The following is a 22,408-nucleotide window of genomic DNA, read 5'->3' on the forward strand; positions in this document are numbered from 1 at the left end:
GTGGCTGAGGGCTCTTTGTCACCTGAGACACCCCACTGGCTGTCCTGGGACAGGCCTCTGCTATCTAGAAAAGCTTCAGTTTACAATCCATTGAACTGATCTTTCACAGTCACCTTGTGTGTACGGGGGTGGCCAGACTGGCCGTGCATGTGAACATCCTTCTTTCCACCCTCCCCTGCGGGCCTTGCAAAAACGTCAGACAGACGGACAGACAGGACCAATGTGTACAAACAGAACCCCACTTTATTAGCAGTTAGTTCAAGATTGTACATTAATGGAGGGAAGGTTCCCACTTTTAACACAACCCAAAACGGCTGGTTTGAGAGCCCTGACCAGGTGAGCGGGGTAGCGCCCCCCTCTCTACTCCTCTCCGCACTCCCACGAGGGAAGGAAACCTCTGCCTGCTCCCCTAATGTGCCCCGCACCCTCTCCAGTCAGCCCTCTCCTCTCCCCAGGAAATGACATGAATTTCATGCACAAATTACAAAAGGAGCCCTCTTGCTGATAATAAAAGCTAGCACAGTCATAGAAAACCCTCTCGGCCCTCATTCTCCTCAAGGGCCACAGAGAGGAAGGAGAGAGGGAGGGGTGAACTTATTAGGATAAAACACAGCCAGAGTCCCCCCATAGGCCCTTGACATTGACCCCACACAAAGCCCATGCCTCTCCCTTGTGGGAACTAAAAAATGTCTCTGGCTGTCTGAGCTGGCGAGGGAAAGCCTCTGGGGGCAGGCAGCCCTGGGGACCCAGCAGTGCCTCTTGGGCAGCGGTGCGGGGGGCCTGGGACCTCCATCCTCACTTCAACTACAGCAGACCTGCTTCCTTCTTTGATGTCTGAAAATCCATGCTGTAGGCCCATCTGCTCATTCTAGATGGGGAAATTGAGTCCCTGGGAGGAAAACTGTCACTCAGCTACTCAGTGTACTCAACTGGGACAAAATTTCACATCTCCTGCCTCCAGCCCAGTGCTCTTCTCTGCAACCGCAGTTTGGGTGGGGCAGCGCCCCCCCGCGGAGCCCTTCGTTGGTGCATCCCAGGGGCTGGCTCTGCTCCAGTGCACACAGACCATGGGCCTCCAGGAAATGAAAACCCAGAGACCACAAAACAGAGAGAAAGAGAGATGCTCTTTGGTGCCCTGTGCTCCATCACCAGGAGCAAAGGGGGCAGCACAGGATCTTCTGAGTCCGGGATGTCTCATTCCCGACAGGCCCACACTGCGTGGTCCAGCCTCTTCTTTCTAGACCCTCCCAGGCACGGCTGTGATGCCTCCTCCCTCGCCCTCTCCAGCTCTGGCAGGCCCCTCTGCTGACTTGGCACTTGGTACAGGTGACAGCAGAGGGGCATCTTAGGATGGACTGAAGTTTTCAAGTCAGCACAAAAGGTACCAATCCCCATAGCCTAAATCACCCTTGCCAATACAGGGGTTAGAGGAACTTGTTCTGTGACACCGTGAAGAAACAGACAAATCCAGCATGTGGGACTTCTATAGGACAGCAGCCTGCTAGCCTCCGAAATAATGTCACTCAAACAACCAGAGTGAGCAGAAGGGAAAGTTTACTGACTTGAAAGAGATTTTAGGAAACACAGTTCGATGCGACATGTGTACCTTAACTAGTTCCCGATTCCAAAACCAGGTGTAAGTTATTTGGGAGAACTGTGAATATGGGTTGATTAGCAGATGTTGCTGGGAAATTACTGTTGTGATACTGGGTGTGATACTGGGCCAATTGTAGGAGAATGTCCTAGCTCTTAGGAGATGCAGGCTGAAGCATTTGGGGTGGAGTCTCCTTCTGTTTGCAACTTTTAAACTAGTTCAGAGAAAATATGCTTGTACGGAAGGAAAGATTAAAATGTGGCAAAACACTAATTTTAAGTCTGAATGGTGGGCAGTGGGAGCTCATGATAAAATATTTGGTACAACACTTACTTATTTACTTGCTCTTTCTCCTAACAAACCTGTGGGGACGGCTCGATGTTGGGACCAGCAATCTCTGCGAGTCAACCTAGTAGTATTCTTCTACTGGGAACAGACCACTGCTCCCTCAGCTGGGCCCCAGAGGCACCGGCTGCTCCTACGTAGGGGCTCGAAAGAGACCAGTCTTTAAACCTCAGACTCCTTCTCCAGGTGCAAGATGCCCGCACTGTGGGCAGCTCTAGAGCCCCGAGTGACGGAGGCAGCTGCACATCCCACCTGCACCGAGCTTGAGGCACAGGTGTGTGGAGGAGATGGCAGAAGGGATGGTAGAGGTTTTTTTCTTGTTTTTGGCCAGTGACTTAGTAACATGGAAGATGCTGAGGATACTGCACCCACTGACCTCTGGTTTTCTCCTCTCGTGGTGGTGGTGGTGGGGGGGGGAAATCTGTGTGCTCAGCAGCTGAGAGAACCTAGAGGGACTTCTCTCCCCTCCCCAGTACCTACCGGTCCTGGAAGTGGGTTCTCGAGAGAGATTCGTTAGTGGGAAGGGAAAAAGTAGCAGTGACAAGACAGACTGAGAACATGTGACAGGTCAAGTCCCCAGCCTCCCAGAAGGGCCTGGACAAAAGTCTCCAGCATTTCCTCTGCTACCACAGGGCCTCAAACCTGCCTGTTTCTTCCTCAGGCCAGAGGATGAGGGGAGCGGACCTGCCCGCCCCACGAGGACAGGCTCTGGGCAGCCTGCCCAGGTGTCCAGGCCCAGAGGGAAGATCTCAGATGGTGGGAGCTGTGACATCCTCACGGGTCATGCAGCAGAGCCCCGCGCTGACAGACGGGAAGCGAGGCCCAGGTTTTGCACTATGGAAGCCGCTGCCCGCTCTGGGAGTCTGGTTCCTGGTGCAGGTAAGTCTTCACAAGCGTACACGCAGACATGCCACCCTGTCCTCAGACACTCTGCTTCTCATCCCCTGCAGGGTTAGCAGCAACCAGGGTTCCCGGGTTCTAAGGCCCCAGTGAGAAGCATGATGGAAACGCTTCACTCGGGAGGCAGTAGAGCCAGATGCAGCTGGCCCCGTAGGACATTCCACTTCTCCATCCCAGTGGAGACCCTGGGAACTAAGATCCAGGCTCCCAGGCTGGGAAAGAACCTTTTGAGGTGGGGAGAGCACGACAGGGATGCAAATGCAGATCTGGAACTGAGAAGGCTCAAAGGCACCCTGGCTGGGAAGGAGTGGTTTGTCCCCATATCCTGGAATGACCAAGGGCGTGACTAAAGGAGGGACAGCAACCTGGCACAGAGTAGGGTCCCAAGGACGGGCTCAGAGGCAGTGTGGCACTGGAAGAAGAGCACTGGGCGCGGCATTGGGAGCCTCGAGTTCAATTCTTGGCCCTGCTCCCAATCGGTTCTGTGACATCAGCCCCGGAGGCCACCTCCCATTTCTGGACCTGTGTCCACACCCATTGAAGGACTCTTCAGCCCCAACATGGTAGAGTCTTCTGAACAAGACAAGGCTCTCCAGAAAGGATTTCCCAGGTGTCAGTTCAAAGCTGAACTGGCAGTGGGAGGGGCTGGGGAAAGGCACCCCAGCCTTAGTCACTTCACATTGTTAAAAGATGGGGGCGGGAGGGGTGGGTAGGAGCAGGCCCCAACCAGAAAATAGCCCAGAGACCCCCCCCCCTTGTCGGCAGGGGGCCTGGAGACAGTTCTGTGGCTCCCAGGGCAGCTCCCAACCTAGCACCATGTGAGGGGAAGGGGAACAGGCCAGCCTTTAAGCCCCGGGGTCTCCTACCCCAGCCTGGCTGTTTCCTTTGGCCAAAAGTGCCCCAGGGTCACCGCGCTTCATGAAGCCAGATCTCCTGGAAAGAGTAGGTCTTCCTTATGCATCCCGCCACCTGTTCACCTGGGGCAGCCCCGGGGCGGCCATGGCACTTGCCCTCTCCCAGGGCACTTCCATGCTGTGTCCTTGAGGCCTCCGCACATGAACACGCCCCCCCCCCTTCCATCCCATTCTCTAGCACTGAGATACGACGCCCTTTGGGGCACTTCCATACTGTGTCCTTGAGGCCTCCGCACATGAACACGCCCCCCCCCCCTTCCATCCCATTCTCTAGCACTGAGATACGACGCCCTTTGGGACTGGGGCCTGCCACCATTTTGTACGACTGAATTAAAAACAAACCCAACCAAAAAAAATATAATATATATATATATATATATATATACATGTTATATATATATATGTAACACAGTGCGACCCCAGCACCCAGGGTATAAACTCTGGCACCAAGAAAAAAAAATATTAAAATACTTTAGCTTCTTAGTATTTGGGAGGTTAAGGGGCTCTCTAGAAACCCTTGGCCACAGGCAGCTGGCGCAGAGCAGGGATGGCAGTCTCATCAAGTCTGCCCAGCATCTGCCAGGGGCCAAGGCCAGGGGGGCTTAGGGACAACATATGTACACTGGGACATGTATACGGCCGACTCCACGACCGCCTCAGTCCTTTACCACAGGAAACACCACACATGTCATATCCCAGGGGGAAGAACGGGGTAGGGTTGAGGCCTGGGTCTCTGGGTCCAAATGCGTGGCAGTGCCCCAGGGCCCTGAAGGAGGCCTTTAGGACTGGGTGGGTACTGGAGGAACCAGCGATTCTTTCTCTAAAGAGGGAAGGTGAGATGGGAAGGTATGAAGCAGAATGGGTGTGGAGGTCCAGCGTTCTCTCGAGCTGGACACGCTCACACCCAGCCTAGGGACCACCTCTGGGTTCCCAGCTGACCCCTCTGAAGAGCCTGGCTTGAACCATCACGGAAACGTCCAATCTCTCTCCCTGGTTTGGCAAAAGCCCCAGCTGGGCTCTTCTCCTCGTTGTCTGGAGGACAGGGAAAATACTACTGAGTGGACACCCTACTGGAGCAGGGAGTGATGGGATGGAGAGGGTAGGGTGGGTGGAACACAGGGACGGAAAACAGAGTCCTGTGGACTGCTTCCTACCAGCTTGTGGTCTTCCACCAACAGGAAGTGGCCTCCCCATGAAAAACTATGAGCAGAATGGACCCTGGTTGGCGAAGGAGGTCCTAGAGGCCACCAACCCAGCACTGGACGCTCTGAGGTGCGTGTGGACCTGCCTGGGCTCTTCTCCTGGCCCTACCTGGGCTGCAGCAGAGTATTGCTTGTAAGTACTTGGCCAGCCCGGGCCCAGCTCCCCACTCTGCAGGTCAGTCTGGCTCAGCGTGTGGCGGGACGTCCCTGCCGTCACATTCAGTCTGGCTGTGGTGGCCGTGGCTACCTGGTGTTCTGGAGCTCCTCCCGTAGCCAGGTGGGCAGTGTCTGGCCCATCTTGTACAGCAGCTTGGAAAGCTCAATGTTGTGGTCCCGGTAATAGTCCTTCAGGAAGGCACGGGACTGTAACAGGAAGGAAAGCTCAGATCTTGGTCATGTGCTGACTCAAGAGTGACCCCCCCTCTTCTTTAAAAACCACCATTCTGTTGGCATCATCCCACACTCCCATTATTTATTCACAATCTTCTTCAAAATCACAACCTTCAAAAGAAAACTCATATAGTAGGAGCACCAAAATACAGCACACAAGGTCAAAATTCTTGTGATTGACAGGGAGAAGAGAGAGAATTAAAACCAGGGGCAAACAAGAAAAGGGAAACATAGTATTTTGTTGAGGATTTTTGCATCTATGTTCACTAGTGATACTGGCCTGTAATTTCCTTTTTTTGTGGTATCTTTGTCTGGTTTTGGTATCAGAGTGATGGTGGCCTCGTAGAATGAGTTTGGGAGTGTTCCTTCCTGTGTAATTTTTGGGAAGAGTTTCAGAAGGATAGGTGTTAACTCTTCTCTAAATGTTTGATAGAATTCACCTGTGAAGACATCTGGTCATGGACTTTGGTTGGGAGTTTTTTAATCACTGTTTCAATTTCAGTACTTGTGATTGGTATGTTCATATTTTCTATTCCTTTCTGGTTCAGTCTTGGAAGATTGTACCTTGCTAAGAATTTGTCCATTTTTTCTAGGTTGTCCATTTTATTGGCATATAGGTGCTTGTCATAGTCTCTTAGGATCCTTTGTATTTCTGTGGTGTCAGTTGTTACGTCTCCTTCTTCATTTCTAATTTCATTGATTTGAGTCCTCTCTTTTTTAAAAAAACTTTTATTTTTGGCTGTGTTGGGTCTTCGTTGCTGTGCGTGGGGCTGTCTCTAGTTGCGGCGAGCCGGGGCTACTCTTCATGGTGTTGCGCAGGCTTCTCACTGCAGTGGCTTCTCTTGTTGCAGAGCACTAGCTCTAGGTGCCTGGGCTTCAGTAGTTGCAGAGCACAGGCTTCGTTGGTCCGCAGCATGTGGGATCTTCCCGGACCAGGGCTTGAACCCATGTCCCCTGCATTGGCAGGTGGATTCTTAACCATTGCGCCACCAGGGAAGCCCTCCTTTTTTTCTTGGTGAGTCTAGCTAAAGGTTTATCAATTTTGTGTATCTTCTCAAAGAACCAGCTTTTAGTTTTATTGATCTTTGCTATTGTTTTCATCTCTATTTCTGCTCTGATCTTTATCCTCAACAAAATACTAGCAAACTGAATCCAACAATACATTTAAAGGAGCATGATCAAGTGGGATTTATCCCAGGGATGCAAGGATTTTTCAATATCTGCAAATCAATCAATGTGATACACCATATTAACAACTTGAAGAATAAAAACCATATGATCATCTCAATAGATGCAGAAAAAGCTTTTGACAAAATGCAACACCCATTTATGATTAAAAACTCTCCAGAAAGTAGGCATAGAAGGAACCTACCTTAACATAATAAAGTCCATATATGAAAAACCTACAGCTAACATCATTCTCAATGGTGAAAAGCTGAAAGCATTTCCTCTAAGATCAGGAAGAAGACAGTGATGTCCACTCTCACCATTTTTATTCAACATAGTTTTTAGAAGTCCTAGCCACGGCAATTAGAGAAAAAGAAGAAATAAAAGGAATCCAAATTGGAAAAGAAGAAGTAAAACTGTCACTGTTTGCAGATGACATGATACTATATACAGAAAATGCTAAAGATGCTACCAGAAAACTACTAGACCTCATCAATGAATTCGATAAAGTTGCAGGATACAAAATTAATACACAGAAATCTCTTGCATTCCTATACACTAACAAACAATGAAAGATCAGAAAGAGAAATTAAGGAAACAATCCCATTTACCATCGCATCAAAAAGAATGAAATACCTAGATGTAAGGCCGGATACTATAAAACTCTTAGAGGAAAACATAGGCAGAACACTCTCTGACATAAATCGCGGCAAGATCTTTTTTGACCCACCTCCTAGAGTAATGAAAATAAAACCAAAAATAAACAAATGGGAACTAATTAAAAGCTTTTGCACAGCAAATGAAACCATGAACAAAACAAAAAGACAACCCTCAGAATGGGAGAAAATATTTGCAAATGAAGCAACCAACAAAGGATTAATCTCCAAAATATATAAACAGCCCATGCGGCTCAATATCAAAACAACCCAATCAAAAACTGGGCAGAAGCCATAAATAGACGTTTCTCCAAAGAAGACATACAGATGGCCAGAGGCACATGAAAAGATGCTCAACATTGCTAATTATTAGAGAAATGCAAATCAAAACTACAATGAGACAGCCCCTCACACCAGTCAAAATGGCCATCATTAAAATATCTACAAATGACAAATGCTGGAGAGGGTGTGGAGAAAAGGGAACCTTCCTACACTGTTGGTGGGAATATAAATTGGTGCAGCCACTACGGAGAACAGTATGGAAGTTCCTTAAAAAACTAAAACTAGATCTATACAATATGATCCAACAATCCCCTCCTGGGCATATATCCAGAAAAGACAAAAACTCTAATTTGAAAAGATACATGCACCCCAATTTAATAGCAGCACTATTTACAATAGTCAAGATGTGGAAGCAACCTAAGTGTCCATCAACAGATGAACGGATAAAATACTCAGCCATTAAAAAGAATGAAATATTGCCATTTGCAGCAATGTGGATGGACCTAGAGAATATCATACTAAGTGAAGTAAGTCAGACAGAAAGACAAATACCGTATGATATCACTTATATGTGGAATCTAAAGAATAAATCTATTTACAAAACAGACTCAGAAAACAAACTTATGGTTACCAAAGGGGAAAGGGAAGGGGGAGGGACAAATTAGGAGAATGGGATTAACAGGTATACTGCTATATATAAAACAGATAAGCAACAAGAATTTACTGTATACCACAGGGAACAAGAAACTACCACAATATTATAAATCAACTATACTTCAGTTTTTAAAAAATTATCAAGGGGTAATGGAAAAAAAAGGGAAATGTAACCAGAGTCACAGTGTGTGCCCTTTCCCCTATATCCTTATACATGCCACCCCCTCCTACAAGAATGCCTTATCCTTCCATGCCATAGGTCCAAATACCACCCCGTCCTTCCAGACCCAACTCGAGAGACACCCCCCCACCCCCCCACCTCATCTGAGAAGCCTTCTTACCCATCCAACTTCAAGTGGCATGTCCTTGTTCTGAAGTCTCACAGCACTTGTTCATACCTAACTACACAAAACACTTCCTCCCTTGTATTCTACTTGTTGGCACATGTGACTCATTTCCCTCCTAGACTAGGAGCTCCTTGAAGGCAAAGAGCAGCTCTGATTCATTCTCAAAGCCCCATTGCATTCAGCCCTTGTAGAAGAAATACTCATTTGACTAAATCAATTCTGATCCACTATATCCCCTAGCCCACATTTCCTCCTGTTAAGAACACCACCCAAGAAATGCCAAGACCATTGAGTGCTGGGTGTCAGGTAAAGAGAAGACTCCCTCCAGTACAGGGACCCCCAACATTTATTCCCCTGCCGCAGGCAGCAGGTCTGCTACTTACATCCAAGTCCATCTCTGGGTATTTCCGGCCCTTGCTTTTGCCTAGACACTTGGTTTTTCCTCCTTCGAGCAGCTGGCACCAAAATCCTTTCTTTGGATCAAACCTGTGAAGGTGGGGAAAGCCTGTGGGTGGGAGCTGGCCCGGCCGAGCCCAGCCCCTTCCCACTTCAGGCAATGTTCACAGACCTCAGGAATGGCAGAGCCTCCTAGAAAATCACAGGATCCACTCGCATAGGCAAACTCTGGTCTGTGGGACTGATACTTGCATCTGTTTGCCCAAGCTCTGGCTCTGGGCTCCACTAAACACACCTGCCCCCTCTTCTCAGCAGAAGGCAGGCCGCACGCTCTGAGATCTCTCTTCTCCTGACTAGGCAGGCTCAGTTGCTGCAGCAAGTCCCTAACATGAACACTTCCCATCCTTCCTTATTCTGGGGGTCCTCTTAGCACTCTCCAGCTCGGGGGTGAGAACCCAGTAGGGGGAAAAAAGTTTAGTGGAGGTTCTTTTGCTTTTTAATAAATTCAATCTTTATCAAGAAATGCTGTATCTACAGTTGCCTTTAAGCATGTGCATCACTGGAAAGTTGTGGTTTTTTTCTAATGAATTTCAGAAATGATAGAGCAAGACTGCCTTCAGAATTGAAGTCATGCTGGACCTTCAAAGGTATTTTGGGGAGAGGAGATCTGATGCTGTCATGGGGAGGAGAGGCATAATGGCATCAGAATTCAGTCCCAGATCAGGAACCATTAGGAGGTTCTTGGGCATGAGGACAGAAGGAAAACACAGTTCACATTTGGCAGGAGAGGGAGATAGGGATTTTTGAATGGGTCCCAGGGTAGGCACATGTGATGGTAATGGTGGTGATGATGATGATGAGAGTAGCTATCATTTACTGAGATTAGTACATCCCGGGCACTGAGCCAAGAGCCCCACCCACATGCTTTCATTCAAGACAGTGACCCTCCGGAGGTGGGAATTATTACCTTTATCCCCAACTTACGGAGAAGGAAAGTGAGGCTTGAAGGAACTACGACACATGTCCGAGGCCCACAGTTAAAGAAGAGGTCTGGGATCCTAACCCAGGCATCTCTACTGCCACAGCCATACCCGCAGCTGCTGCTCCTTTCTACCCTCAAAGGGAAGGACTGACTACCGTTTTCCACCTTCCGTTTTCAACTTCCAAAGTAAGGAGAAGGGAATATTCTTGCTGAAGGGCTTTCCTAAGAAGGTAGCTGGGGAAGGTGACTGTTTCTCCTTCTCTTGAGACTCCCTCATTCAGATGAGTGTGTCACCTGTCTGTGATATACCCTAGGAGACAGCCTCTCCCCAGCCCTGAGCCCCTTCAACACAGGCTGGCACTTATCCATCTTGGGACAGCGTTCTCAGTGCACTTGCACTGGGTTTTGAGTGATGGGAATGATTAGTCAATGACAATATTTATAGTATCTTTTTCCTTAAATTATATTGAAGTCATAATCTAATGATAAGAAACCCTTGTGGGAACTGGAATTGCTCATTGCTGGTCTAACTTACTTAGGTAAAACACTGAAAATGTTCAGCCCAGAGTGAAAAGAACACCCCAGGTGTAGGACTGACCAGAGTAGAACAGAGTCATCACCTCCCTTTTTCCTGAGTCAATATCTTTATTAATATGACTCAAGTCACGTTAACTTTCCTGCTAGACTGCCATCAGGGACATGCGTACTTCCTCACATTTGCTGACTAATCTGTGTTTTTCTCCTAATCATTCAAGCCTTTGGCTTTTGGGCCCAGGTGCCTGCTCAGGACATCCCCCCGTTGAAAGGCCAGGGTAACACTCACGCCAAGGTTTTGTGGTAGTCAATGGTGTTCGTCACCCCAAGGAACTTTTGCACTGTGTCCATCACTTTGGCAGGTTCCGTTCGCAGCAGTTTGCCATCCAAGACCAGAATCTGGGAAAAAAGCAAAAGGAGAGTGTGATCTGAACCTGTTTTCACTCCAGTGGCAAACAGGCCCCCAGTCTTCTGGGTCAGCAGCCATGGTTATAAATTGGGGACCCCACACTCTGTAGACTGCTTCTTCCTCCACCTGTGGACGGGAGGTGCCCCCATGCCTCAGTCCTGGGCAGTCTAACTAACTCCCTGCTTTCTGCCAGCTTCCTCTGACCAATGCCATCCTCTCCTAGGGTTTAGGCTATCGGCAAAACCCTGCCTGCCCCTCATATCCCTATGACACCCCCTCTCTGCCTCTCTCCAAGTTTTTGGACCACATGTCACTCTCCTGCCTAAATCCTCCAAGGGTTTCCCTAAAATGCCTCAGCAATCTGGCCCCATCTACCTCTGCAACCAGGCTCTCCCTCCGTCACACACGCCTGTCTCCCTCACTCCCAGGGGCCTATCCCAGAGCTTTTTGGGTCCCCTTAGGGATAAAGAGCCTGTTGTGATGGGACAAGGGCTTGGGATAAACAAGACTGAAACCTTTGAAGGCCCCAAAGATCTAACTCTCCAATGACACCATGTCTGGCCCTGTAACTGGTAAAAGAGAGTTTGAGGCGCTCTGCTAACCGCCCAGAGCCAGGGCCGTGATTGCCCTCCCGAGGGTCAGGGACAGGCAGCTACCTGGTTGGCGTGAAAGGCGCTGAGCCAGCGCTCAATGTGGGTGGCATACCAGCCGGGGACCAGGCAGCGGTTCTGGAGGGCGCGCAGTTTCAAGGATGCATCGGGCGCAGCTGTGATCACCTCGTGGAAGGTGTACTTCAGGGCTACTGGGTCATCATGGGCTCGCTGGTGCTGCAGACAAGGGGAGAGAGAGGGTCAGCATGTCACGTGGAGGGACCAAGGGAAGAGGCTTTTGTGGGACAGAAACCAGGAGGCAGCCAGAAGACCCTGAGCTGGAACCAGGAGCCCTGGGTTCAAGTTCTGGTTCTACCTGTCATTACCCTGTGACTTCAGGGAAGTCATAGCCCCTGGGAGCCCTAGTTTCCCCATCTTTGAGAGATGGGAGTTGGACTAGATCAGAGCTTCCAAATGCTGGTTGCTTCACACCACCTCTGTGATTTCTGCCATATCCATAAACCACCTGTATGTGACAAGTCAACGTAAGTTTCTTTGCATTGAATCATCTTTCTTATTCACGTAAATGTATTTCAAAATAAAACTCAATACTGTCTCCATAAATAGAAAATTAGAATCAGTTGTCATATATAAAGGTAATCATTCATAAATACAATAAAAATAAAGCAGTGTTCTCAAACACCAGGCAGATACAAATGTCTGCTACAGGTCCTGATACAGTCATGAGGGTGGGGCCCCTGTGATGGGATTGGTGCCCTTGTAAGAAGAGGCACCAAAGTTTGCTTGCTTGCTCTGCCATGTGAGGACACAGAAGGTGGCTGTCTAAAAGCCAGAAAGAGAGCTCTCACCAGGAACCAAATCGACTGTCACCTTGATCTTGGATTTAGACTTCTAGGCTCCAGGACTGTGAGAAAAAAATTCTGTTGTTTAATCCACCCAACCTATAATATTTTGCTATGGCAACCCAAGCAGTCTAAGACAGAAGGATTGGGAAAGAATTGGAAAGGGGAAAACACCAGGTTTGAACCACCTAAAATAATGCCACAGGCAGTCGGCATCTGCATAATTCCCAAGTCCAGAGATCAGGAACCTGTCCACCAGGGGTAACCCTCAAGAGCCCCTACACCTCCACTGAGGATCACAGAGCTCGGGTGGGGGAGGTGCAATAATGGTGCATAACAGCTCCCCCTCCTGACCTCCCCTCTGAGGCAGGCCACTGTCCTACCTCTCCCTCCAGCACCTTCCTGGATCCTCCTGGTAGGAATTAGTCCCCCTTCTCCTTATCCCACCTCGACCATGGACAGAAGAAAGAACAGGGTCTTAGACCTCGAGGAGCTGGGTTCAAAATGGCAGCACATGAACTTGAGCTAGTCACCTGGCTTGCTGAACCTTGGTCTTCTCATCTATGCGAGGGGACATGCACAAAGCCCTCTGCCCTCTAGAAAACTGCCGTGACGTTCCAATGAGGTGAAGAGGTAGAGCAGGAGCATTAGAACAGAATGGGGACGGACTTCAGCCAGGGCCACTTTCCCTCTACAGCCTTCTCCTTCCTCTTTCCTTCCCCCGATAAGAGCAGACAGCCAATCTCTGCTCATTGCCAGGAGGTGGGGAACACTCGGCAGAGCAGAAAAGAGAAGTGGCCTTTATTCCCCCAAAGACAAAGCCCAGAGGCAAGGAGAATACTGAGGTATAGACAGAAAGTCCTAGAGAAGCAAGTGGAGGAGAGAGATTGCCCACCAGACGAGGAGGGTCCCCAGGCTTGGGGAGTGAGAAGAGAGAGAGAGGTCTGTGGGAACAGGGAGCAAAGAGGGTCTGCACCTGCCTCCTACCAGCCTGTGGCCACAATGAGGCCCCAGAGAGGAGGCTCAGAGGGTGGCCAGACCTAGAGGGGCCTTCCTTGATCGGCTCTAGACGAGGAAGCCCCACACCCTGGCACTGTGGCATAATCCTAGGAAGACTGGCAGGCAGGGGAGGAAAACCCCCAAATGGCCAGAGCCTAAGCTTTCCTGTAAGCCCAGTGGAATGATGTTCAGAAAAAATTAAGTCAGGTCATTGAAATTAAAGAAAATTCTAGTTCTTACATAGTCAAGTAGAAACTAGGAGTCACACTCTCTAGCACAAACCACAGTCCACGTAACTTCCTTACCTGATCGAGCATTTGCATTCTCCACTAAGAATGGCAGGTCCTGTGTCTTGTCCTTCTCAGATGTCCCACCCCTCTTCCACCCCGTGCCCAGCAAGGAGGCCACAGTTAGTATGAGCCCAGATCACTGTTCACCGAATCTAGGCTTCATCAAGATGGAATCAGCCTCCACCTCTTGTTGGTGTCAGAGTCAGAGGCAGGTCCCCAGACGAAGCTGGGAGGGTGAGCAGGTAACTCGGCTGGTATTCAACATGGATTTCTGCCTGGCTTCTCCTCCGGGCTAGAAGTGCAGTGGAGGCGGGACCATTCTTACCCACCACGGCATTCCAGGAGCCTACTGAGGGCTGGCACAAAGGAGGCGCAAAATAAATATTTGCTGAGGGACTTCCCTGGTGGCCCAGGGGTTAAGAATCCGCCTGCCAATGCAGGGGACACGGGTTCGAGCCCTGGTCCAGGAAGATCCCACATGCCGCGGAGCAACTAAGCCTGTGCGACACAACTACTGAGCCTGTGCTCTAGAGCCCGTGAGCCACAACTACTGAAGCCCAAGCGCCTAGAGCCCGTGCTCCGCAACGAGAGAAGCCACTGCAATGAGAAGCCCATGCACCACAATGAAGACCCAACACAGCCAAAAATAAATAAATAAAATTTAAATAAATAAAATTTAAATAAATAAATAAATTTTAAATAAATATTTGCTGGTATTTATTGGTGGCTGAGCGGTAGACAGAGCCCGTACCCCCACCCAGGGCCCCACCCCGGCTCACCTGGTACCAGGAATAGGCTCGGTCTGCTGGGTTGATGAGGATGGTCAAGACCTTGGCCTTGGGTAACAGGGCAGCCGCCCGCCGGGGAGCCACTTCCGAATCAAAGTAGTTGGCGCTTTTCTCAAAGTAGAAGTCAGAGGTGGTGTTGGAGGGGATAGGGAAGAACTCCATGTACCTAGAGGAAGCCCAGAGAGCAGGGCTCGCAGGCAAGACCCAGGATGAAGGGGCCTGAGGGATGCAGCTGGGAGGGCCGCGGTGGCTGGGGGTGGAACTTGAGAAAGCAAGCAGGCACATGGCTCTCAGTCAAACAAGGACTCACTTCTGGCAGGGGTCCTAGACGGAGTGGTCACTTGGCAGTCTCCCTTTTATGAATTCATTCCTTTTTCAGGGAGACTCTGGGGTCAGGAGGATGTGAAGACTTGTGGGTGTGGTATGGGTGGCAGGGTATGGGAAGAGGGCTGCATCTTTCCATCCTAAATGGGATGGTCCCAGAGTGAAACTGGCAGGGCCCTAACTCTCACTGCCGCTAGGGGGCAAGCGGGGATGCCTCTGAGCTGGGGACGCCAGCACTGAGGGGAGGGACGCCCTCTGCTGCCTCCAGACTGACCTCTGATGGTGCTTTCTAAGCTGCTACTGTGGACCAGGAGACAAGGCGGGGACGGGGTTCACCTCCTGCCACCCATACCCCCTCCCCGGCCTCATACGGGTGAACCTGATAGCTTCCCAGATGAACCTCCCACATCACACCCAGAGTGACTGTCCACACCAGTCCTTTGAGATCACCTGTAGGTTGAGGGGCCCTCAGAAAACTAAGTGAACACTCCAGACCCTCCCAGGAGCACCTACTGAGGCAAAATAGAGGTACAACTCCAGGGGTTTGAGGGAACCAAACCCCACAAAGCCTACCCCAGTTAAGGACGTAGGATCCCTACTCTATCCTGTGAGATAGGGTTTCTCTTAGGTGGTCCCAGGGACCCCTTTATCAGAAATCAGAATCACCTGGGGGCTTGTGAGATTTCTGCACCCCTACAAACAAAATCAAAATCTTGAGAATGGAGCCGAGAAACTGCTAGCTCTCTCACATTTCCGAATTTTCTCTACAAAATAGCATTTTTACGTCCACAATCCATCATTTGTTGTATCTAAATGGAGAAAGCTCTGAGAAAGAAGCTTTTTTCCTAAGTTTGTAGCAAAGACATTTGGCAGCAAAACTGGACTTATGAATCTTACTTGGCATAAATATTGACATACTTTGCTACAGATATATTAATGTATTTGCTAATGGGCACTGCCCCAGACCTTGGTGAAGGTGCTGTTAAATATACTGTGTCTCTCTAAATCCGGAAAGAGATGACTTTCAATAATGCATCTGGCTACAGTGGGTTTTAGATAAGAGATTGTGGCAATATTGGAGCGAGAAATAGACAGGTAGATTGACAGACAGATGATTGGTTAATTGAAAGACAGCTAGAAAGAGACTGATGGAAATACACACAGAAAAATACCACAACACAAACAGAAGAATGCCCATGATCTCTCTACTCAGGTAAATCACTGACATAAAAATAATAAACAAGAGTAATACATGTGTTACAACCGCTGGTGACAGGTTCTGGTGAGAATCTGCAATTTCAACCACCTCCCCAGGAGACTCCCTGAAGGCTAGAAAGCCACCTCGGAAGGGCTCACAAGAGCACCTCCTGCTCCACAGTCAGCCATACACAGTGGGAAGGGCCAGCCTTCGGGTCAGAACCCTTGGATTTCAGCCCCAGCTCTCGGGACCTCGGGCATGTTCCTCTTCTCCTCTGGGACTCAGGGTGTTTCTGTGCAGGCGAGGGAGGGGCTGGACTTTGATTTCTTAGTATTCTCAGAGCCCAGGCAATAATGTAAAGGGGCAAAGGGCTTCCTCATCAACTATCCCATCTGTGACCAGGCTCCAGCATCATGACTCAAGGGTCACCATGTTTTGTCCCTGTTTACAGGAATTAGCTGTGTGTAAGCGAGCGCCAGCTGCTTCCTGCTGTGGCCACAGCAGACCTCCTCCTGGGCAAACTCCATGGTGACCATCCCATCCCACTGTTGACAGAAAGGCCCACTCACCAGTCGATGCCTTTGTGATAGTTGTGGCCATTAAAAAACTGGATCTCCTCAAAGGTCTCAGAGCTGGGGTAGTTGCTGCTGAGGTCGGGGTGCATGCCCAGGAACAGGTAGAGGGCCGTGGTGCCTGTGGGGAGGGAAGGTAGGTGAGACCTGGGCCCAGCACGCCAACACAAAGATGGAGTCTGAAATTCTGGGTTCTGGTCCTGGCTCTCCATTACTCACTGGGAGATACTGGAAAAGTCCCTTCCCTTCTCTGGGTTTAGTTTCCTCATCTCTACCATGAAGGAATCATACTAAACTCAGGATGGACAAATACATGGCTTGAACGTGGGCGCGCCAACGCCTGCATCCACTGCAGACATCACTAAACCATCACAGCATTCTTCATCACTAAACAAAGACTTGGCCTCAGAATCCTCTCACCACTGTACTCCAGCAGTCATGTCCACTGGATTACTGTCTCCTCATAATCCAGGAATTAGACGGTTTCTGCTGGTCCCTCTGGCTCTGGGCCTCTGTGCTCTCTGGCACTTGGGAGGAACTCAAGGACAAGGGAGTTCCAGACTCTCCAGTGTGCTGATATGAAATTCTTGAAGGGCTAAGAAATCTGGCTCAGATGCCTCCTCTTTGGGTACCCTTCCTTCACTCATACTCCCTCCCCTAATTGACAGTACAGGACCGACCCCCTCCTTTAGAGAGTTCATTCCTTTCCTACATGTGAGACTACAGGTAATATGCTATAATGAGAGGTTCCAGAAGAGATGGAGACTACAGAGTTTGGTGATCAAGAGTATAAGTTTTGGGGTCACAGAGACCAGGGTTCCAGACCTGGATCTGCCATTTCCTAACTAAATGTGTTAGGGAAATCACTTAACTTCTCTGAGCCTTGAGTGTTTTGTCTGTAACATGGGAGTACCCGTCCATGCCATATAGTGCACATGGTAAATACTTAGCAACCATCTCTTCTCTGCTCCCTCCTGTACCTCTGGCAGACATGACTAATTGATCACAGTCTTCTTTGCTCTGAACCAGTTTTGCCTGGCACTGCTCCAACATGCAGAGTAGCCGATCTGGGCTTCTCTGATTTTACTCTGAGACTCCCACCAGGACACAGGGAGAGCTCCCTGAGGCTGTGGTTCAGGACAGATAGGAGAATCCAATGCCCATCCTCTATCCTCTTCCCACCTCCACACTGATGGGCAATTCATGTTCACCCCAGCTTCACTCTCACTTCCTGGGAAAGAGGGGGCAGATTACTGGGGAGTGGGAATAGGGCATGGTGGCCCCCAGAATCCTGTGGCTGAGAGAGCAGGCACTGGGGGAGGCTGGTCAAGAATGGAGAGACCTGCCTGTTTTCTGGGGGCCAATGATGAGGAGCTTTGGGAAGCGGTCACACGTCTTCTCCTTGGACCAGATGTCTTTATGGCGTTTGTCTTCACAGGGATCCTAAAACAACAGGGGAAGAGATGTCAGGGGTGCCCAAGAATGGACACTGGACTCCCACTGCACATGGATATGTGGCTCTTACAGCCCTGAATGACAAGTGTAACTGCATGTGCCCTTGTCACATCCCCATCTCGGGACACTGAACGGCTGGCAGGCAGCGACCATTTCTAGTCAGTCTCACGCTCCCAGACATAGCCTAGTAAAATGCACAGCACAACACTTGGCTCACGAGCTCCTATTGTTGAATTTAAAAGTTCAGCAAGAGGTCAGCAAACTTTCTCTATAAAGTTTAGTAAATCTTTTGAAATGTTTAGTAAATATTGTATTTTAGGCTTGGGTACTATCCGGTCTGTTGCAACTACTCAGCTCTGCTGTTGTAGCTTGAAAGCAGCCACAGATGGTACGTACAAGAATGAGTGTGGCCATGTTCCAATAAAACTTTATTTACAAAAACAGACTGCAGGCCAGACTGGCTCACAAGCCATGGTTTGTGGACCCCTGAGACCATCAATTCCAGCTTCTGCTTCCAGTTTTTTACAGCGCCCTGGGGCAACTTCCCCAAGAACTGTCCCCCAAGCCCTCTGATCAGTCCCCTTCCCCATGCTCAGAGCCTGCTGGAGTGAGAAGGTACATGCCAGGCAGGGCAGCTGCTTTCCACACTTGTGTACACTGTGTTCACCTACAGTTCTGTGGTGCTGTTTTTCAGAGGTGAGTATGCATGCACACAGGTCTGCATGGAAGGTCTAGTGTGCACAAGAACAAGCAAGCATGCCCACGCTGGTGAGCAAGTGTGCCCCTGAGTTTACACTTGAGAGAGCATGAGGGCCTGAGGACTGAGTCCCTGAGACCATACCTGGGGTGCATGCCCATGGGTGGTAGGCTTTCCATCCCTGCAATGAGGCACCCAGGCCACCCATCCCACCCACCTGCCAGAGCGGGTCCTTCTCCTCAGAGAAGATCTGGAAGTACTTCTGGGCCAGCTGCACCGGGGGCAGTGTCTGCAGCCGGAGGTTGGTCCAAGAGTGCAGGAAACGCACCAGGTGCTTGAAGGTGTACAGGCCCAGGCGGTCGTTCCCGTAGTTGGACAGGTGCGTCATGAAGATGCTAATCTGCTCCGGGGAGGGAAGATGCGAGGCGGGGCCAGTCAGCCTCTGAGCCCCTTTCACTACCTTCACCCCCACTTCTGACCCTCTGGTCTTGCTTGAGCTTGTAGGGCCGCGCTCAATGACCAGTCCAAGGTTCACCGGGGCCGTCAATAAACTCACCGTGTGAGCTTGGGCTAGGTACAGCCAGGTGAATCTGGTCTGACACCTGAAGGGGGAAGCTGACCTCCTGTGCAGTCATATGGGTGCTCTTTTCTACTTTTTTGGCAGGAGGGTGAGGGGGTGCATGGAAGATAAGGGGTACACGGTTACCCCATAAAGCTGATAACACCACCACTTGATATCTCTCTAATATTATTAAAGCATGGATGATTATTTCCATTTCACAGATAAGGAAAGAGAGACCCAGAAAGTTCAGCTGAACTTTCAGCTGAACTATATATATAGTGCATTTTAAACTATCCATCTATGTAGATATGTAGTTTGATATATAGCTTAACAGATTCAGTTTACTATGTATATTTATACAATATTTATATATTTATACACAAACACAAAGATTGGAAAAAGAACAGACAAAAATGCCAACACTAATGGACTTCCCTGGTGGTGCAGACTAATAAGTACCTGCTGTATAAAAAAAAATCAATTCATTAAATTCAAAAATTAAAAAAAAAACAAAATAACAAGTTAAAAAAAAAAGGGGGGGCTTCCCTGGTGGCGCAGTGGTTGAGAGTCCGCCTGCCGATGCAGGGGACACGGGTTCAATCCCTGGTCCGGGAAGATCCCACATGCCGCGGAGCAACTAAGCCCGTGTGCCACAACTACCGAGCCTGTGCTCTAGAGCCCGTAAGCCACAACTACTGAGCCTGCATGCTGCAACTACTGAAGCCCGTGTGCCTAGAGCCCATGCTCCGCAACGAAGAGTAGCCCCCGCTCACTGCAATCAGAGAAAACCCGTGCGCAACAACGAAGGCCCAATGCAGCCAAAAATAAATAAACAAATAAATAAATGTATTTTAAAAAAAGTGCCAACACTATTGTATGGAAGTGCAAGATTATAAAAGGGACCAAAAGAGTACTCAGATTCTCCACCAAGGTCATGCAGAGGAGCGGGGACACAGCCAGGGCTAGAGTGCAGGTTTCCCAACTCCTGGCTGCACACTTGCTCCTGCCCCTCCCCCCAGGCCTGGGAAGGCCTGCCTCGGCTGCAGCCGACTGTCCGACTGTCCGGCAGCCCCTCCTCACCGCCAGCCAAGGGCTGTGGAGCACTCACAGGGTTGAGGAGCACTGTGAGGAAGAGCTCGCCCCCGTTGATGATCTTGTCCAGCTCGCTGGAGCCGCCTGGGTACTCGTTGTAGAAGATCGTGTGTGTGAAGAGGCCGCAGGTCTGCCGCGGGAGGACCTGAGGATGGGGCGGGAGAGAGGAGCTATGGCTTCTCCAGGCACGGATGGTGACGAGCAGGGTCACCAGAAAGGGGACCTCAGAAAGGCAGCCTCTTGTGTGACCACACACACCCCAACCCCTGGGGGTCTTCTCCACCAAAGACCTGCAGCCTGTGACACTCCCCACGTAAGCCCAGGGGCCCTTGCCATTTTACATATGTAAACACTTTTCATATTTCTCTGTACAAAATGAGCAGACTCCAAACTAACAGGGACAGTCAAGTGAGAATGTTTCTGGAAACTTGGACTGTGTGCCCAGCGAGGGTCCCTGCCCCTCTCTAGAGCAGCTCTCCCAGGCACACTCGGTGACTTCTCTCCTGGCTTTACAACCTGCCTCGTAGCACTCTCGGTTGTACATTGGTTTAGCTGTTTAGTATGCGATCCAGGAGGGCAGAGAACTCACCCGTCTCGTCACCGCCTCATCCCCAGAGTCAGTAGGAACGCCTGGGAGGTCAGAGGATAGATGGATGCAGGCATGAATCTGGCCTTCCCATGACTGCCCATCTGGACTGATGAGAACCGTCTAGCCACTCCAGTGGCTGAGGCCAAAAACCTGGAGTCATCCTTGCCTTACCTCTCTCTCCCATACTCTATATCCAAGTCATCAGCAATTCCTGTTGGCTGTAACTTCTAAGTATGTCCAGAATGTGATCACGACCCAGCATTGCACCCTGGTCCAAGCCACTATGCCTCAACGGGAAGACTGCAGCGGCCTCCTAACTGGTCTCCCTGCTCCCCACTTGGCCCCCTACAGGCTTTGCAACTCATAGCAGCCAGAATGATGGAAATCCTCTTAAAATATGAGTTAGATCATAAGAGCACTCCATTCAAAACCCTCCCATCACAGACTAAAAGCTAAAGTCCATCCAGTGGCCTTATGTTGCCCTGCATGATCTGGTCCATCAATCACCCCTCTGACCTCATCTTCTACCACCTCCTCCCAACTTGCTCCCTTCCAGCCATACTTGTCTCTTAGTTGGTCCTCAAAACCACGCAGCACAAGCCTGCCTCAGGGCCTTTGCACTTGTTTTCTCTGCCACGCATGCTCTTCCTCATGTAGCAGCATGGCTCATTCCCAGGAAGGCTCTCCCTAACCATCCTGTTTAAGCTTCTCCTCTCCTCAGTACTCCCTGTCTCCATTCCCTGCTTGCTTTTTCTCCACAGCATTTATGCCATCTGACCATTGCATACTTTACACAGTTATGAATGCACTGTCTCCTGCCACTAGAATGTCAGGTCTACAAAGGTGAGGACTTTTGATTTTGTGCACTTCAGTATTCCCAGTGTGTAGAAAAGCGACAAACACACATTTTACATAAGCCAACAAACGGATGAGACAGAGGCCTTTCCCAGGGCCTCACTAGAGGCCCATTAAAGAATGCTTATCTCCTGATCCCCTGTCACAAAAGCATAGGAGTAGCTCACGAAAGAGGCAGACTGGTAGTCCTCCTTCCCTGGGATAGAGGGCCTCAGGTGACAGAGGGGACAGTACAAAGTGGCCTGAAACCCCTAACCAGCTCCCCAGACTCATGCTTCCCAGGATAGCATGTGCATACCCGCCTCCCAGGCTCTGGGCCACACTCACCATGATGCCGTTGTGGATGAAGCCGCGGCGGTAGCGGGCTGGCTTCAGGTGGGGGTACTCCTCTGTGCTGGTCACGCGGATGTTCCACACCTGCTTCCAGGCCTCGTACAGCTGCACGTGCACAGGGTACACGCCCGAGTGGTGGGGCGCCACTGCGTACCCCATGTCTGTGGGAATGCCGTGCTCCTGGGGAGAGGAGGGCCAAGGCAGGGTGAGCAGAGGATTTCTTCCCCTCTGGGCTTTATCTCCCCTTTGCAGAGAAAAATCAGAGGCTAGAACGGCAGAGCAGCGGGTCTGAGCCCTTGAGGTGCAGATGGGGAAGCTGAGGCTCAGGGCCCAGAGTCTCGGAAAGAGGCACCAGCCGAGCCGGGACTCCAGTTCGGCCCAGCATTCACTTCCTCCAGCACCAGGAGTGAGGAACAAGGACGGTTGCTG

At 50.1% G+C, this 22,408-nt stretch overlaps 1 protein-coding gene across 7 annotated transcripts in view; it reads right to left on the minus strand.

The window, feature by feature from the left end:
- Nucleotides 1-225: 225 nt before the first annotated feature.
- Nucleotides 226-22,408, minus strand: part of NDST1 (N-deacetylase and N-sulfotransferase 1) — a 69,114-nt gene continuing 46,931 nt past the window's right edge. For 6 of the 7 annotated variants that reach the window (XM_033406734.2, XM_033406733.2, XM_049707795.1 and 3 more), the window contains exons 6-15: nt 21,974-22,159; nt 20,219-20,347; nt 18,766-18,948; nt 17,743-17,839; nt 16,394-16,517; nt 14,294-14,468; nt 11,429-11,599; nt 10,653-10,762; nt 8,835-8,937; nt 226-5,318 (exon numbers count right to left, since the gene is read on the minus strand). In XM_033406734.2, the coding sequence (XP_033262625.1) occupies nt 5,199-5,318; nt 8,835-8,937; nt 10,653-10,762; nt 11,429-11,599; nt 14,294-14,468; nt 16,394-16,517; nt 17,743-17,839; nt 18,766-18,948; nt 20,219-20,347; nt 21,974-22,159 (1,398 nt within the window). In that variant the 3' untranslated portion in view covers nt 226-5,198. The other variant, XM_033406738.2, reaches the window with a different exon arrangement.

Source organism: Orcinus orca, chromosome 3, assembly GCF_937001465.1.
Source record: "Orcinus orca chromosome 3, mOrcOrc1.1, whole genome shotgun sequence".
Taxonomy (NCBI): Eukaryota; Metazoa; Chordata; class Mammalia; order Artiodactyla; family Delphinidae; genus Orcinus; species Orcinus orca.